The sequence below is a fragment of the Gasterosteus aculeatus genome, chromosome X, assembly GCF_964276395.1.
Source record: "Gasterosteus aculeatus chromosome X, fGasAcu3.hap1.1, whole genome shotgun sequence".
NCBI lineage: Eukaryota > Metazoa > Chordata > Actinopteri > Perciformes > Gasterosteidae > Gasterosteus > Gasterosteus aculeatus.
Genome location: NC_135698.1, coordinates 12,730,204 through 12,745,597, shown reverse-complemented (window position 1 = coordinate 12,745,597; position 15,394 = coordinate 12,730,204). Strand labels below are relative to the sequence as shown.

The 15,394-nt window shown below is 43.9% G+C and overlaps 1 protein-coding gene across 6 annotated transcripts in view; it reads left to right on the top strand.

The window, feature by feature from the left end:
• Nucleotides 1-15,394, top strand: part of LOC120808796 (ATP-binding cassette sub-family C member 8) — a 37,020-nt gene that overhangs the window by 8,681 nt on the left and 12,945 nt on the right. For 2 of the 6 annotated variants that reach the window (XM_040161974.2, XM_078082799.1), the window contains exons 7-20: nucleotides 1,513-1,677; nucleotides 2,025-2,189; nucleotides 2,287-2,442; nucleotides 4,043-4,177; nucleotides 4,977-5,139; nucleotides 5,904-5,944; nucleotides 6,323-6,468; nucleotides 8,141-8,255; nucleotides 8,495-8,614; nucleotides 8,882-8,954; nucleotides 9,068-9,173; nucleotides 12,886-12,918; nucleotides 13,747-13,785; nucleotides 14,081-14,179. In XM_040161974.2, the coding sequence (XP_040017908.2) occupies nucleotides 1,513-1,677; nucleotides 2,025-2,189; nucleotides 2,287-2,442; nucleotides 4,043-4,177; nucleotides 4,977-5,139; nucleotides 5,904-5,944; nucleotides 6,323-6,468; nucleotides 8,141-8,255; nucleotides 8,495-8,614; nucleotides 8,882-8,954; nucleotides 9,068-9,173; nucleotides 12,886-12,918; nucleotides 13,747-13,785; nucleotides 14,081-14,179 (1,556 nt within the window). Of the gene's footprint in view, nucleotides 1-1,512; nucleotides 1,678-2,024; nucleotides 2,190-2,286; nucleotides 2,443-4,042; nucleotides 4,178-4,976; nucleotides 5,140-5,903; nucleotides 5,945-6,322; nucleotides 6,469-8,140; nucleotides 8,256-8,431; nucleotides 8,615-8,881; nucleotides 8,955-9,067; nucleotides 9,174-12,885; nucleotides 12,919-13,746; nucleotides 13,786-14,080; nucleotides 14,180-15,394 lie in introns of all 6 variants that reach the window. The other 4 variants (XM_040161972.2, XM_040161969.2, XM_078082800.1 and 1 more) reach the window with 3 other exon arrangements.

The window sequence follows — 15,394 nt, the reverse complement described above, 5'->3', positions numbered from 1 at the left end:
GCAAAAATTATGCAATGCAACCCACTGAAAAAGGCATTAAAACGTTTTCAAATGTCAACACGCATTTATAAATGAAGAGTATTTATATTGTTCCAAAATGAAATAGTTGGGGAAAAAAAGAATTAAACAGAACTTCCTCCCATTAATATAACATTTAAACCTTTTTGAATGTCCTCTTCTTTGACGTTGCCTGTCATTTCTCCTTCTTTCCTCTCTTCCTGGCTTTGTGTCAGAGGTGAGGAGGCCTCCTGCACAGGTCGTTGTTTTCCAGTGTTTAGAAGGTCACAGAGACTCGTCACTGACGCATTTGCGTCCGATGTGAACGCCACCCACTTTCCTTCCGGCAGAAGCGAGGGATGGGAGAGACTGAGAGGTCCCAGTGGAGAGGTGGGGGAAGGGAGGCAGAGAGGCAGGGAGGAGGGGGGGCATTTCAGAAAACGGCCCAGAGACGGCTGATCATTCTACTGTGAACGAGGCGACATCTCGACCCCTGCGGGGGTGAAAGCTCTGCGCTCCATGGGAAGCTAGAATCACTCTGCACGTGTGAGAAGAAATGTCCTCCTTCCTTCTTGTTTGAACCCAAGGTAGAAAGAAAGGATGTGTGTGTGCGTGTGTTGGCGTGTGTGTTTGAGTGTGTGTGTGTGTGTGTGTGTTGGCGTGTGTGTGTGTGTGACACATGCACAGGGACACAGGTTCTGTGTGAAGGCTGAGGTTCATGCTGTCGGTCACGTCTGTTCTCACAGTTCTGTCAATGAATCAGTCAAGCTCTCACAGACGTGCACAAACATCCCCGAAATGTTCTGGGAGTGTTTACTGCACAGTGACGGCCACCAGATGTTTTCCTCTGATCATGACTAGCTGAATCTTGCTGTTGTCTTGTTGTGAATTTGATCTATTTTGGACATTATAAATGTCAGATTTATTCAGAGCAGTGGCTCTTCCAGTAATTTTTAACGACTTTTCATTTGAGAAACGTCTGTCTGTTTCCACTAACTGATTCTGATCCTCGCTGTAACCACAATCACCCTTAATCACCGCATCCCATGATGCAGCACCTTGCAGGACGGGGGGCCCCCCCCAACGTGACCTCATTTTCCAGGTTTCTGTTGCCGTGGTGGAGTGACCCTCGAGATAATGGGATCATCTTTTATACTCAGAGACCTCTCTGGCTCTGGTAGAAAAGCTGCATTGTCCAACGTTGATGCTTTTTTTCCTCTTGTGCAGCAATTACAGCTCCACAGAAAAAATTCTTGTGTATCACATATCTTCAACAGCAGCCTGCGTCATCACGCGAATGTAACAAGATGAATGTTCGGATGGATAATGATCAATCCAAATTCTTCAAAGTAATAGACAAAATTGTCATTCAGTCACTGCCGATAAGCTGACATGACATATATTGACATGATGACCTATTCTCTGTATGATGTTCATTTCCCCCAATTATATTCAATCACCATGCTGATAAGTTTCCTCCTCTGACCCCCTTTCTTTTTATTCCCCCCCGCCCAGGGACCAAAGTTGATCTGGCAGGCGTTGAGGAAAGCATTCGGCCGACCTCTCATCCTCAGCATCACATTCCGCTTCCTGGCTGACTTGTTGGGCTTCGCCGGGCCCCTCTGCATCTCCGGCATCGTCCACCACATCAGCAAGGACAACCGCACTATTCAGCAGCCGGTGAGGGGAAAAAAACCTTACAGCAATGCATGCAATCGTGACGCAACGCTGTGGGATAAGGTCATAGATATATTCTCAGATATATGTTATTCTATCCACTTCAAGTAGCTGGGCTTCATATGCAACGTTGTAGCCTGCTGTGTAATCTAAATACATTTTAAACGAATGGTGTATCCCTCGACCTTGGGAGGGTTTGGCAGGAGCGATATCAGTCGACGATTCATGACCGGAATCCAATCCTGTGTAGGTTCATCTTGTGTGATTGACCTTGCTGGGGCTCAAGTCTGTCCTAAAATGATAAATACTGTCTGTCTCCTCTTCCTCTTCCTACCTGTCCTTGTTTCCAGATGAAGTTGCTGGGAATATATTTCATTTCCTCCAAGGAATTTCTCGAGAACGCATATGTGCTTGCTGTGCTCCTCTTCTTCGCCCTGCTCCTGCAGAGGACCTTTCTCCAAGCGTCCTACTACGTGGCCATTGAAACGGGCATCAACCTGCGCGGTGCCATACAGGTACAGGAAATGTTCCACCTACAGCCAAAACATATTGTTAAGCTTCTACTGTTTGTCCACACGGACGTGAATGTGGCTCCTGTGATCTTCTCACCAGACGAAGATCTACAACAAGATCATGCGTCTGTGCACCTCCAACATCTCCATGGGCGAGTTAACCGTTGCTCAGATATGTAACCTGGTTGCCATAGATACAAACCAGCTCATGTGGTTCTTTTTCCTGTGCCCTAACCTGTGGGCCATGCCAGTTCAGGTAGGACACACGTTTTTCTACTCTATTTAAGTAGCTTAGTCATGTGATATCTCTGTGAGGGCCGTCAGCTACGCTTGTTAGATCCGTAGCTACGCCACAATCTATGAATCAAGTTACACAATGTGTCATTTTGTTTTGTCGTTGCCATCAAGCTGCCTGCATTATTGCATTGCTCCTTCCTTGTATGTTATTGCACAGTTGTGTTTGAGTTGACTTTGAAGTTGCGTTTCTCATTGTCCACAGCGTTGTCCTTTCTCATCAGGCTCATGGTTCATAGGGATAAGGAGGCCTTATGTTCATGCTGGGGGAATAAAAGGATTGTAAATAGAGATGTGAAGGCCGAGAGGAGCATCAGGTGTTATGTCCCCTGTGGGAAAAGATTCCCTGTAAATGTGTGCAGTCAATTTAAAGCTTGTGACCACGACACTAATGCTCTGCTACGAATGGGTTGTGTTAGTCATGACAGTACTGTGTAATTCGTGTTGTTATTCATATACTATGAAGTCCCTAAGAGAAGGTACCGTTGAATCCAAACATTATAGTCAATCATGAAAATTCCTTTCCGTCACGTTTAGCAGGTTCTTTTTCTTCCCTCTGGCATCTTTCATGCCATACAAATTTAAAAAAACTCGTTGGCACATTTGAATTCTGTGATTCTGTGGGTCCTCTGGCTTCCTCCCACAGTCCAAAAACCCGCGGGGTTGATGGGTAGCTCCAATTTGCCCGTAGGTGTGTGAATGTCAGAGTGAGTGGTTCATTGTCTCCGTGTCTCGGCCTCTGTGATTGACTGGCGACCAGTCAAGAGTGTTTGTCTCTCGCCCAGTGACTGTGGCCCCTTCGCGACCCTCTCAGGATAAGCGGAGTAGAAGACGGCTGACGCTTCCGCTGCGTGTTAATGTATCCATGCCAGGACATACAGTAGCTGCCTCAAACTCAAAACAACAACAATAATAATTGCAGCTTTGGCAGCTTACTGGGAATGTATATTTGGGAGTATTTCATTTCACTGCACATTTATTAAATGTGATTTGCTGATCAGAAATTTACAAAAGCACATTTTCTTTGTAAGTTAAGTAGTATCGAAATTTTGTTGAATTGGAGGGAACGACAATGCTGTCCACCTTATCCAGCATGAAGCTTTTTATATCTCTCACAGAAACTGTGTGCGGGTTGGTGGTCTGGTTACAGACTACAGACAGTACTTAAAAGGCACTAAAGAAAAACCTTTAATAATTGAAAAAACGCTAATCAAATCACACGCCGCAGTGTTTGTCCCGCCGCGCACCACGTCGCCGGTGGCACACGTTACACTGTGACGGATGACGGAGGGGTGTGCGACTGTGAAAATGTCACATCCGTCTCCATCCGGCCCCGCGTGTCCTGGGGATTCCTGCAACCCCGGGTGTGCTCAGCGTGATGTGGGCCAGAAAGGAGCCGAGGACAGAAATACCTCCTGTATGGAGATATCCCTTGTAAACATGCATTTATGAATAACGCAGTTTATTTAAATAGTCAGTGGGCAACGTTGTTTAACTGCCTTTCTGGAAATTTGTATTCCTCCGCAAGGTTAAATGATATGTTGTCTCTCTGTTTCTCTCAGATCGTCGTAGGAGTGATCCTGCTCTACTACCTCCTGGGAATCAGTGCCTTGATCGGGGCAACAGTCATCGCTGTGTTAGCTCCAGTACAATACTTTGTGGCCACCAAACTGTCCCAGACACAGAAGAGCACCCTGGTGAGGATTTCTACAGGCGCTTCCACAGAGACGCATTGAGTGTGACCGTTATGATCACACATGGCGTATGATTAAAGCTAGCAGTTAAAAACGACGGTGTCATTTGGTTCGGCATGCAGACTAAAACGTCTCAATAATACTAAATACTACTATTAATGCTTTTATTATCATCATCAGTTTATTACATCAGACATCTTTATACTGCCCATCCTGGAAAACAAATCGCTGGAATATAACGATGATGATTGAGGCCTCACAGAGCTGCTGAAGTAGCATCATACTGTTATGTTAGAATATATTGTGTCGTGACTTTTTATATCAATAAATCAGAGCTTGCCAGTCGCGCTCTCTCGACAACAAAATACAGGATACAATAAAATAAGATGCTAGGAAATAAGGTTGAGACAACGATCAGAAAGGGCTCTCGTCTACACACACCTGTTTCTCATTACCGTGACCTATATGCACTTTCACATTCGTGCTCCGCCAAACGTCTTTTGTGAATTTGTATTTTCCTCAAAGATGAATGAAAGTCAAAATAAACTCCGGTTTCGGTTCCAACGGGTTGAAGTCAAGTTAACTTTATAAACCTCCCATTCTCGTACATCATCAAGCAACTGAAGAAAGTGGTTAGTTTCAACCAAGTGTCTGGTTACCAACCATTTATTCACATGTTGAATCATAATGTAAACTTTTGTGGTCTTTTTATGTTTAATCCAAAGCTTTGAATTCTTGATGAACCTCGAGACGTTTCAAATCATGGTTTGTTTGATAAATGTCTTCCTTCGCCCCCTTACAGGAATATTCCAGTGAACGGCTAAAGAAGACCAACGAGCTGCTGCGAGGCATCAAGCTGCTGAAGCTGTATGCGTGGGAACGCATCTTCTGTGACAGTGTGGAGGGGACGCGAGGCAAAGAGCTCACCAACCTGAAGGCCTTTGCTTTCTACACATGCATATCCAGTAAAGCACTTTGTTCCCTCCTATATGGACTTACATTTGAGCTTTGCGAGAGGCGTGTGCAAAACATTTCCTCAGAAAAAGGAAAATTCTAGGGATGCGCATCGCTTTTTACTTGCCTGTTGCGTTACTATTGTAGTTCCAGCTTAGTTGAAGTCAACGCCTGTAATTCAACACATATGTATGTGTGAAGTGAATTGGTGTTTGAGGCATGGCTAGCACGGATTATTGTACTTCCATTCATTTCTCATTTACGGTACAATAAAGTCATGCAATGTCTTATTACGTCCAGGTGAACGGTTGCTGCAGGCTGCATGATGATTAATATACTGTGTTACAATCTAAAATCAATAGCTGCATATTGAAGAAGAGTGAGCGATCACTATTTCCTCGCCTATGAAGGAGAGGAACATAAAAATGTCATGGCAGTAATAGATCACCTTTAAGGCGAAAGGGAGATTATTTAATAACTTTATAATTCAATAACTATAACAATGACAGCGGTTCACAGAAAAATAATGGGCAGTACGAATCTATCAAGACACGCAGGTCACGTATTTGTGAGGCTGCTTACTTTGTTTTCAAAAGAATTCTAATAAATTGCTGATTAGGTCAAGGATGTTTGACTTTTTCCTCCTACGTGCTATAAGTTATAATTGAGCACATTTCACCAGAATATCTGTGGGTTTGTGAAAATGTAGAAATAGAAGAACTTTATTAATGTCAAAGCCTTGACATCTTCCTCTCTGCTTCTTTTCTGCTTTCAGTTTTCATGAACGCAGCCATTCCAATCGCAGCCGTCTTGACCGTGAGTTCATTATTCATTCTGGTTATCTTCACAACATGTATTTATGCCAAAGAAGACACCGTTTCTAAGGACATTTCACAGTATGTGGTATCTGTATTCACAGAGGTCATAGTTGTAGACTTGTGTCATGACAAAGTAGAAAAGGCCGACAGATACCAAGTAGAGAGGTGATTGACCACAAGAGACGCAGACCAGCGATTCGGGCTCCGAAAGGTTTTCACAGGAAAACTGTGAGATTTTGACAGCCGGAGAATAAGCTCTGTTTTTATTTGCTTGGGTTCCACCTTCGCTCGGGAACCTTCAGCGTCTGTCAGCCAGTCGAGCAGTTCAAGGATGTAAAAGACTAAACTAAATTGTGTCCTTTCCCTCATCCTGCAGACGTTTGTGGTTCACGTTCAGATCTCCGAGGACGCCGATCTTTCCCCAGCTGTGGCCTTTGCCTCTCTGTCCCTCTTTCACATCCTCGTCACCCCCCTCTTCCTGCTCTCCAGCGTCGTGCGCTCCACCGTGAAGGCTCTTGTTAGGTGAGAATCTGTATTGGGATTTTTACAGTAGGAGGACAAGATCAAATTTGTCATCTTTGTGCAGATTTTCTCTTTAAAAGTATGAACAACACAGTTCAATAGAGAATAGATGAAATAGAAAATACAAATTCCATTCCATTTTTGTTATGTAATGTTTGAAAATACTTAAGGTAAGGAGTTTTTAACGGCAAACAGAAACACAATAAACAGATAATTGAAAAGCAACAAACTGCATTTTGTTGCAGTCATCGTTGGATGAGCTTTTTGTTAAAGTGAAAATTCCTTTGGAGTTACGGACAAACTCTCAACAAATGGTGGTTGTTCAGAAAAGGCAAAAAGTATTGTCTGCTTTGTACCATAAGAAAATTAATATTAATATTGAAGGGAAAAACATTTCGCCTGAGCTGCGAGAGCATACGTGTGCAACATAATTCATCTATTCCCTTTTCATGGAAAATGAGACGTTGAAATGGGAAACAAAGATTTGATTTTCAGCAGGTCGTCAAGGACACGACACGGGAGATAAAACAGGCAATCAAGGGTGTTTTGAGAAAGTGTGATTCACAGCAAGAGTTGAGCCATAACCGACTTCCCTTAAAACCATTAAAACATAAAGGTAAAAGAAAGCACATTAACAAAAACATTAAGAAATCGATTGAAAGATTCAAACGATTTTTGAGGTTCCCAGAACCGATGTCCAACCCTAACCTGTCTTTAGCTCCCTGAACTAAAGGTTTTGACAAACCAACACGCTTGATTCTGGTTCAATCATTAGACAGGCACACGCAAGCATGCACGCTTACACGCGTGTGATCGCACGATTCAGCTGGAGATATAGATGAATTGTCTGTCCTCTCAGGACGCCTCATGAGGTCGATGAAGCTGAACTCTGAGAAGCGTGTCCCTTTGAATAGAGTCAGCTCCAGCTTATCGGATAGACAGTGACCGCAGGGCAGTGCTGCAGTGAGCGGGGGGGCGATGGAACCAGCATCACATATTGTGAGGCCGTGCTGCTGTAACCACCTTGTCTGAACAAGAGGGGCTGTACTTTTTTTTATTGTGGAAGCTGCCTCAGATCCTTCGGGATGTCTATTTTTGAGGATGTGTGATCTGACACACTTTGTCAGACACCAGGAATGAAAGAAAACCGTTTATCCTCAACATTGGAAAATGTCAACAAAAAGAAAAGCCAATATGATAAATGCAAAGTCAGTTTAAAGTTTTCTTGTGTCATTCCCACCTTGCTGTTGATGCTGCTTCGCACACACTGATGTCTCGGCTGTGTTCTCTGCTCTACGCTGACTGTCTTCATTTATGGGAAATGATGATACATACAAGGGTCGAGGGGTGGAAATGAGTCAGATCTGACAGATTTAATAATTAGATTTAAATGGGCTTTATCAGGGAAGCATTTGCTCTCATTTAGGTACTGAAGCAGAAGATGAATGGTTTGACCCTGCAGATGTGGAGATATGTGACTGTAATACAAACAGTGCGAGAGAGTGAAAGCGTGCTGGTTATCGTTGAATGTAAGTGAGCATATTCTAAAGTCTATGTTGCTTCTGTCTGTCTGCTGGTTCAATAAAGTAGGACTCATCAGTGTGTCTTGAACATATTCTACAGATTTATTCCATTGATTGATTAACTTGATTTCTCTCCATCAACCCCGCAGTGTTCAGAAGCTCAGCGAGTTTTTCTCGAGCGATGAGATTGGAGATGAACAAGATCCCCGCGTGACATTAACCTCTGGCTCCAGCAATCACAACCAGAATAGATACCAGGCCGTGGTGAGTACATGGAAACTCATCTATTATGGGTCGGATTCAATTAAGCGATGAAGCGGGACAAAATGTGTTTCTTGCGCTCCCCTGCTGCCGTGTGCAGGCCTCTCACTGTGAATGGTGTTTTCTTCCTCCATCTTATTGTCTTCCTTTGTGTCTGGTGTTGCACGGCCTTCCCCTAGCCTTCCTCTAAACCTCTCCCTTCATCCTCCTCCTCCTCCTCCTCGTTGGCTCAACACCTTCAGCCCTTGAAGGTGGTAAACCGGAAGCATCCCCCGAGGGACGACTGGAAAAACTACAACTCTCCGGGGGACCACGAGGGTGACGGACCCTACCAGGACATGGACCAAGACATCTGTTTCAAGGTGAGAAAGACGAATGGACAAGGTGTCGTCCTCCACCACATGTCCTCTGCTCAGATGTGGCAGTTAGAGGGGCAGTTAGGAACATTTAAACTTTGTTTTTAAAATTTAAAGGGAGCCTGGGGTCAGACACCATCCTGTGGAGACGCAGGAAGAAAAAGATCAATACACAGAAAAATGCAGCAAAGAAAAAGAAGATGTTTAATGTTTCTAAAGGCTGAGTGAAGCTCAGCTTGACGTCTGCATGAGTCTGCGCTTTGCTCTCCTCAGATAACCAGCGGCTATTTCACCTGGACGGATGGACCGCCAACACTCTCTAATGTGGACATCAAGATTCCTTTTGGTAAGTGTCGGGCGGTTCTGATGTACAATCTGCCTCCTGAAATCCCCTCTTTACCTCTTTCCGTGTGCAGTCTGCATCTGCCACCTTACTCTCTGGCTATTAAAACCTTGCAGGCAAGCTCACTATGATTGTGGGCCAGGTGGGTTGTGGAAAGTCGTCCCTGTTGCTGGCAGCACTGGGGGAAATGCAGAGAGTATCGGGAGTCGTCGCCTGGAACAGGTTAGTTACAGGTTCACTGGTCTCTGTCTGTGTCAATCAGCTCGGGTGCTTCAGGGGAAACCGTTCAATCCCCTTTAGGCTTAAATGATTGAGCTGAGTTTAATGGGGAAAAACTGTCCCCTGTGGACCATCCCTTAAACGCAGGGTTTGTAGATGGGCGCAGGACCATGACTCTGGTGTTTGTTCATCCTAATCATCTAGTATTGTGAAGTGCATCCATTTCTGAGCCTAAACGGTTCAATTAGACTCTATGAAATGTATCTTTTAATGGGTAAAGGCATATCATCCTGACATATTAATACATTTAATTATAAAGTAGTAACATACATTTCCCCTCAGGGAACTGCTTCATTGAAAGAAAATTGCTTCTGAAACATACCGCCACTGATATCATGTCAAATGTTTTCTTTCTTTTCCTTATTCTCAGCCTGTGAGGAAAATCTTGCTTATATTTCTTCAACATCCCGGTACAATTGGGGAGCTTTTATTCCGCCCTTGTTATTCCTTTTCTGCAAACAATAAATCCTGTGCCCTGGACAAGGCAAAGCCCGGCTGCCCCATGTCTCGAGTTGAAGTTGACACCTAACCCCTAATTGCTCCCTGGGCAAAATGTGAAAAAGCCATGGGTTTAAAGTGTAATGTAAGTCGTTTTGGATAAAAGCGTCTGCTAAATGTAATGTAAAAAGCAATTAACATCACAATCAGACCTCTCGCTTTGTCACGGCAATATAACATACATGGATTTGTGGGTCAGTGAAATGAGCTGATATTGCAGCTTTTGGTGGATAGAGTGTAGAGAAACAGGAGGATTTGTTCACGCACCACAGACCCAAAATTAGTCGGAAGCAGATGCAGAAACATCCCAACAGACTTGCTGTGGCTGCAGCCAAGAAACCCCTTTAAAACACAGGACACCAACACAACAGCACGCTAACTACACACCTCCTGTTTCCCTGAAAAACAAAATCCCTTTATTTCGAAAATCACTGTAAGTCACTTTGGACTAAAGTGCTAAATCTCCATTTGATTCTCTAAACATAAGGACTCCTTTCTATTCGACCTCTTGTATCAAGCAGGAAATCTCTGCGTCTGAGTTGAGAGCATTTTTATATTTATATAATATTCTTAAAAGGTCACCTACATTTTTTAAAATCTTTTTTTCCCCCATCCAGCCTCTTTTTTATTTAGTTCAGTTAATGTGACACTTTTCAGTTTTGCACATTTCCAGGTGTTGCTGTTTTTTGTAGCTTTGCTCTTTTATTAAACATATAGTGCAGTTAAGTTTGGGGACACAGGAACTGCTTCTGACTGTCTGTAACAACAAACTATTTGATTATATAAATTCACCTTTAAACTAATTTGTTTCGATGGCTTTTGCCACGTTACTCTAACCGAGTATTGTAAATCGATGTTGTCATAGATGGTGAATAGCGAGTTTCATAGGAAGTAAACCCAATGGATCAGGAAGCTCAGGTGCAACCAGGCTCCTCTTATCTGATCCCAGCCGATGCATGTTGGGAGTCGTTAACCTCGATCTGAGCATCTCATCGACTCCTCAGGATATCGGCTTCTGTTTGTCAACATAGTCCAGTTTCCCTATACTTGATTGTCGCGGTATCCCCAGCAGTCACGCTCGCACAAATCCTTCCGTCCAGATGCCCCACTGACATTAGGATGGATTGTGCTCCCCGTCGGGTCCCTTCTAACGGACCCGGCAATAAACTAATGTCACTAGAATTTGCCCTCCTGAGGCATTCAAACACTGTTTCTGCCACGTTTGTCGGTGTTGCTGTTGTGCTGTATTTTCAACTGAGTGATGATTTGTGGACGCAAAATTAATATTTGGAAGCGTATTTGCAACCGAAGAAAAACCCAGCGGATGCAGACCACCGAGATAAGAAAGGCCCAGAGCAAAGGGCGATAAGACGAATGAGCGCAGCGTGTGCCTGAAAGCACTAAACTGCATCAATAATCACATAGATGTGTGTGTAAACTCCCCACATTCATGGCCACCGCCTCGTGTATATATATTAGTTTAACAAGCGCAGATCCGTCACTGAGATTGAGACAGACGGTTTTAATAAAAGGAACCGAAGACAATGTTTAAGTTTGCAGGGACAAGAGCTGCGAGGGAGGAAATAATGTGGACGGACAACCAATCCTCCTATAACAGTAAAAATAAATGTTGTGGCTACTTACCAAATACCTTTGAGGACTAACGTACGTATTCACACAACAGGACTGTGGCAACAACTTTCCGCCAAACAAAAAATGCAGTTGTTGGTAAACAAAGTGATGACATGGGTAATGAGGCCGTCCCAACAGGGGGCCCGTTAACAATTAACACTAATTGGTCGGAGAGGAGCCGGCCTGAGGCCAACACCCACGCGTATAATGAAGTAATTAGGCAAACCGTAGTTTCTTGGCACGTATCACGTGATCTTCCACAGCAGTGGGAATTGTGCACAGATTTGATGCATTTGACCAACATCTAAACCCTGCCACCATCCCTAATCCACCTGTTCCCAACCAGCCACGGCGCCCATGGCCCACTCCATATACGGCACGGAGCTCTGCAGCGCGTCTCCGGGACTTCTCTGCATTTAAAGTGGTTAACTATTTATAGCTTAGCCTCAGTGGCCAGTCAAAGACACGCAGGTCGGATTCCTTGTTTACAGTTTGGTTTACAGTCACCAAGCGCAGCCAGATCTATAGGACCCCCCAAACCCGGGGGGCTCACCCGCTGCCCCGAGATAAGAGTGTGAAACAATAAGTGCTTGAACCCAAAGTATAATGTTTGTAGCTGAAAAGAAAACAGGGAGTGAGGAAAGAGCCTTTCATTAAGAGAATAAAATGAATTATAATAATTATAAGGCGCGGTCACCACAATGAACATGCACCATTACTCCCAGGCGTCATTATGGGTTTTAAATGGGGGTTTGAGTTGATTGAAGACGTTTTGTGACGCTCCTCAGTCTGACTTTGAGGATTTTGTCTGCTGATTGCAACTGTGTTGTGCGGCGCCCTCCATGAAGTCTCCTCTAATGTAACTTTGGGGTGTTGATGACATGAGGGGGGGAACAGCCCTCACGACTTCAGTCTGAGATGAAAGTGCTTCAGGAAAGACGATCAGTCTGCAGTGTTTTTCCAAGGCCGTTAGGCTATGAGGTCATTTTCCTTGTACTGGTACTTTCATTTGGTTGTTTGACATTTTTTTACCCTTGATAATCGAGGGAATGTGAACCCCGCTAAAAAAAAAGGAAATTTGATATTTGACGAGATTATTTTTAAATTCTCTTGCTTACAGCTGTCGCATCAAAGCGGCTGCAGTTCACTGGTGCAAACCAGCGCTCGCTTCTCCCGAGAGTCACCTTCTCAGGACAGGAGAGGCGTCGGCTGAACCTAAAAATACTCCACAGTTTCAACTGAGCATGTATAAAGCTCAAGGAAGCCCATCAGACTTTTGTTTTAGATGCTACCAGTCTCTAGCTTGATGATTATGTGCATGTGTGTGTGTGTGTACTGTATGTGTGCACACTTAAAACAGTACATTCTAAAGAGTTAAGAGTTTCACTGCACATTTTTATTTACATAACCAGACTACACAAGTATCCCCCGAGTAAAGTTTTAACTGTACATTTAATACGTTTCAGTTGGAACAGGGACAGAATTGTTATGGACACTTCCATTCATGTATTTTCTTTCTTTGCAGCCTGCCGAACCTGGAGTCTGAGGGAGATGAAAGGTAGGTTAAAACAATCAGTGCCATCATGTGCTTTTCGTTGTGCCTTAAAAGACTATTTCAAACCAGCCTGAACATCTGAGGATACGAGTCAGCGCGTGTTGATTACAAATTATGGGCCGCACTGAATTACCCAACATTTTCCAAGTGGACTATTTTTGACGGGAGGAGGGACATTTAACTCTGCTGCACATAAACAACAGCAGGCTGAGTGCTGTAAATGCCTCAAAGAGCTTCATGCTAACCACTGGTTCGGATAACGCTAATGGGGGTTGTTAGTTTACCATGATAGACTTTCGGGGAGTTATTGTTCATACTTGACATGACGTTCTTTTTTTTTCACAATTACACACACACACGCGCACGCACACACACACAAACACAGTGGGATCCATGTGGCCTTTTACAGTTATACAAGCGAACAGCTTGAACAGGCCTCGTGTTGACGTACTAATCACAGCCCGAGGAACCCGAGCCTCTGAGAACTGAAACGCCTCCAGAGACCTAACGCGTTTATGCCGATTTGCATATCACCAACTTCCAGCAAGGAGAAATTGCAAAGGGGCCGGTGGCCTTATTTTTAGGGAGGGGGGTGTGTGTGTGTGGGGGGGGGATAAGATCACCGCCAATGATAGATGTGCTCATATACGGCGGTTTAAGGCCGGTTCGTGTTTGGCGTGCTGAGCAATGATTGCCATAGTGAGGAACGAGTATATGGTTTGTTTGTTATCTGTTAATCATTTCCTGACAAAGGGGACGTCAATCACCTGTTTGTTTTAGAGGGAACAGTGTTGCTTATTTAGTGTTTTGTGTGACTTCTTTTCTCTGTAGTCTGAATGACAGAGATGCAGCAGGTGACGGAGAAATCAGGTGAGTTTAGACAACAGCAGACGGGTCACCGTGGAGACCATAACCACCATAATCAGCAGAGCAGAACAGCAGTCCTCGTGCCTTTCTAGAAATCCACTGACAATAACAGAGAACAATGTATTCTGCTCACGTATCTACCCTGCCAACCCTCAGCTGCATGCACCGACTTCCAGATTCTGAGGCTGAGGACTTTTATTAATCATTGTTCGAAACAGAAAAACTCATTCAGAAGTCGCATGAAGAACAGATGGTTGATTGAGCGGCACTCGTTCGTGTGTTTGAAAACCTCTGGCAGGAAGAGAGGTGCCGTGGGCTACGCCTCCCAGAAGCCTTGGCTGTTGAATGCGACGCTGGTGGAGAACATCACCTTCGAGATGCCCATGATCCAACCCAGGTACGGTCTCACACGCCGCCTAACAAGTGGCTTTAAAAAGGCTGTAGTGAAGGTTGGTGCCGTTATGTTAATGACAACGTGTTTCACATTTCAAGTAATGCAAACAGATGGGACTTACTCAGAGCTCCTTCTTTTAGCACTTGATGATTTTTGACAGAATTAACAATAAAGAGATGAAGGACTCCATTGGCAACGCTCTCACTGAACGAGCATGCATTTGTCCATCATAAAAATGTATATAAACTTTACTGGTAAATCAGGACGTTGCCTGCGGAGCCGGGTTACTGTAATGACTTTCCCTAGTTAACTATATCGCAACAGTATGAAAGACCATGTTGAAAGACGACCGAACACATTTAGTTACCGTTCTACACAAGTTTATTTCTTCATGCATACATCTACTATATACGATTTCCTCGCACCCCCCTGCTGGTGTGGAGTGTCCCTGCTATTCCCAATACATCACAGTTACAATATTACATCCAGTTCCCTGTTAAATACAAATATGATTTCTGTTAATTACACACAAATGAGTGTGATTAAGTGCAAAAAAGGAGTAAACATTTTTATTTGATCTGAAAACTTGTAGTGTAGTTTGTCGATTTGTCCTACAGCTTTTTCAAACCTGTGTAAACAGTAGAAATGCTTGTGGATGTGCTGCAGTCAACTACTTTGACATTCAGAGTTGTTAACACAGTAATTAATGTTATGTCAGCGCCAGCCGTCGAGACAAAATACATCCAATAACCTTCCCGCTCCCCGAGGCCACGACGTTGAATTGGACGTGTGTGATGCGTGATTAAGTCAACGCGCTCAACAAAGTGTGCCTTCACAAATAAGCAGTTTTGACTCTGAGACAACAGGATTTGTCTTGGGTGAACTTGTCTTTTGGTTGAATAGAGTTTTCCTAGTTTCACTCACTCCTGGTTCAACGACATATGCTGTTTTTCACATGCGTGAGCACAATCGAAAACACACACACGTTCTCTTTTAATGACTCACACTCAAACACAATTAACCACGCTCACAATTTTCCTCCTCTCAACAAATGGCCTCTCTGGAAGGTCAGTCGCTTGGTTCCAATGGACTGTTTTCATAACACAAATCTAATGGAGCGCTTTGGTTTGTTATTGTGGAGCCGTTTACCCGACCGCCTTTTTCTTTCTCTACACACATCGTTTTTCTTTACCAATAATACTAGTAGTTTTTGTTCCA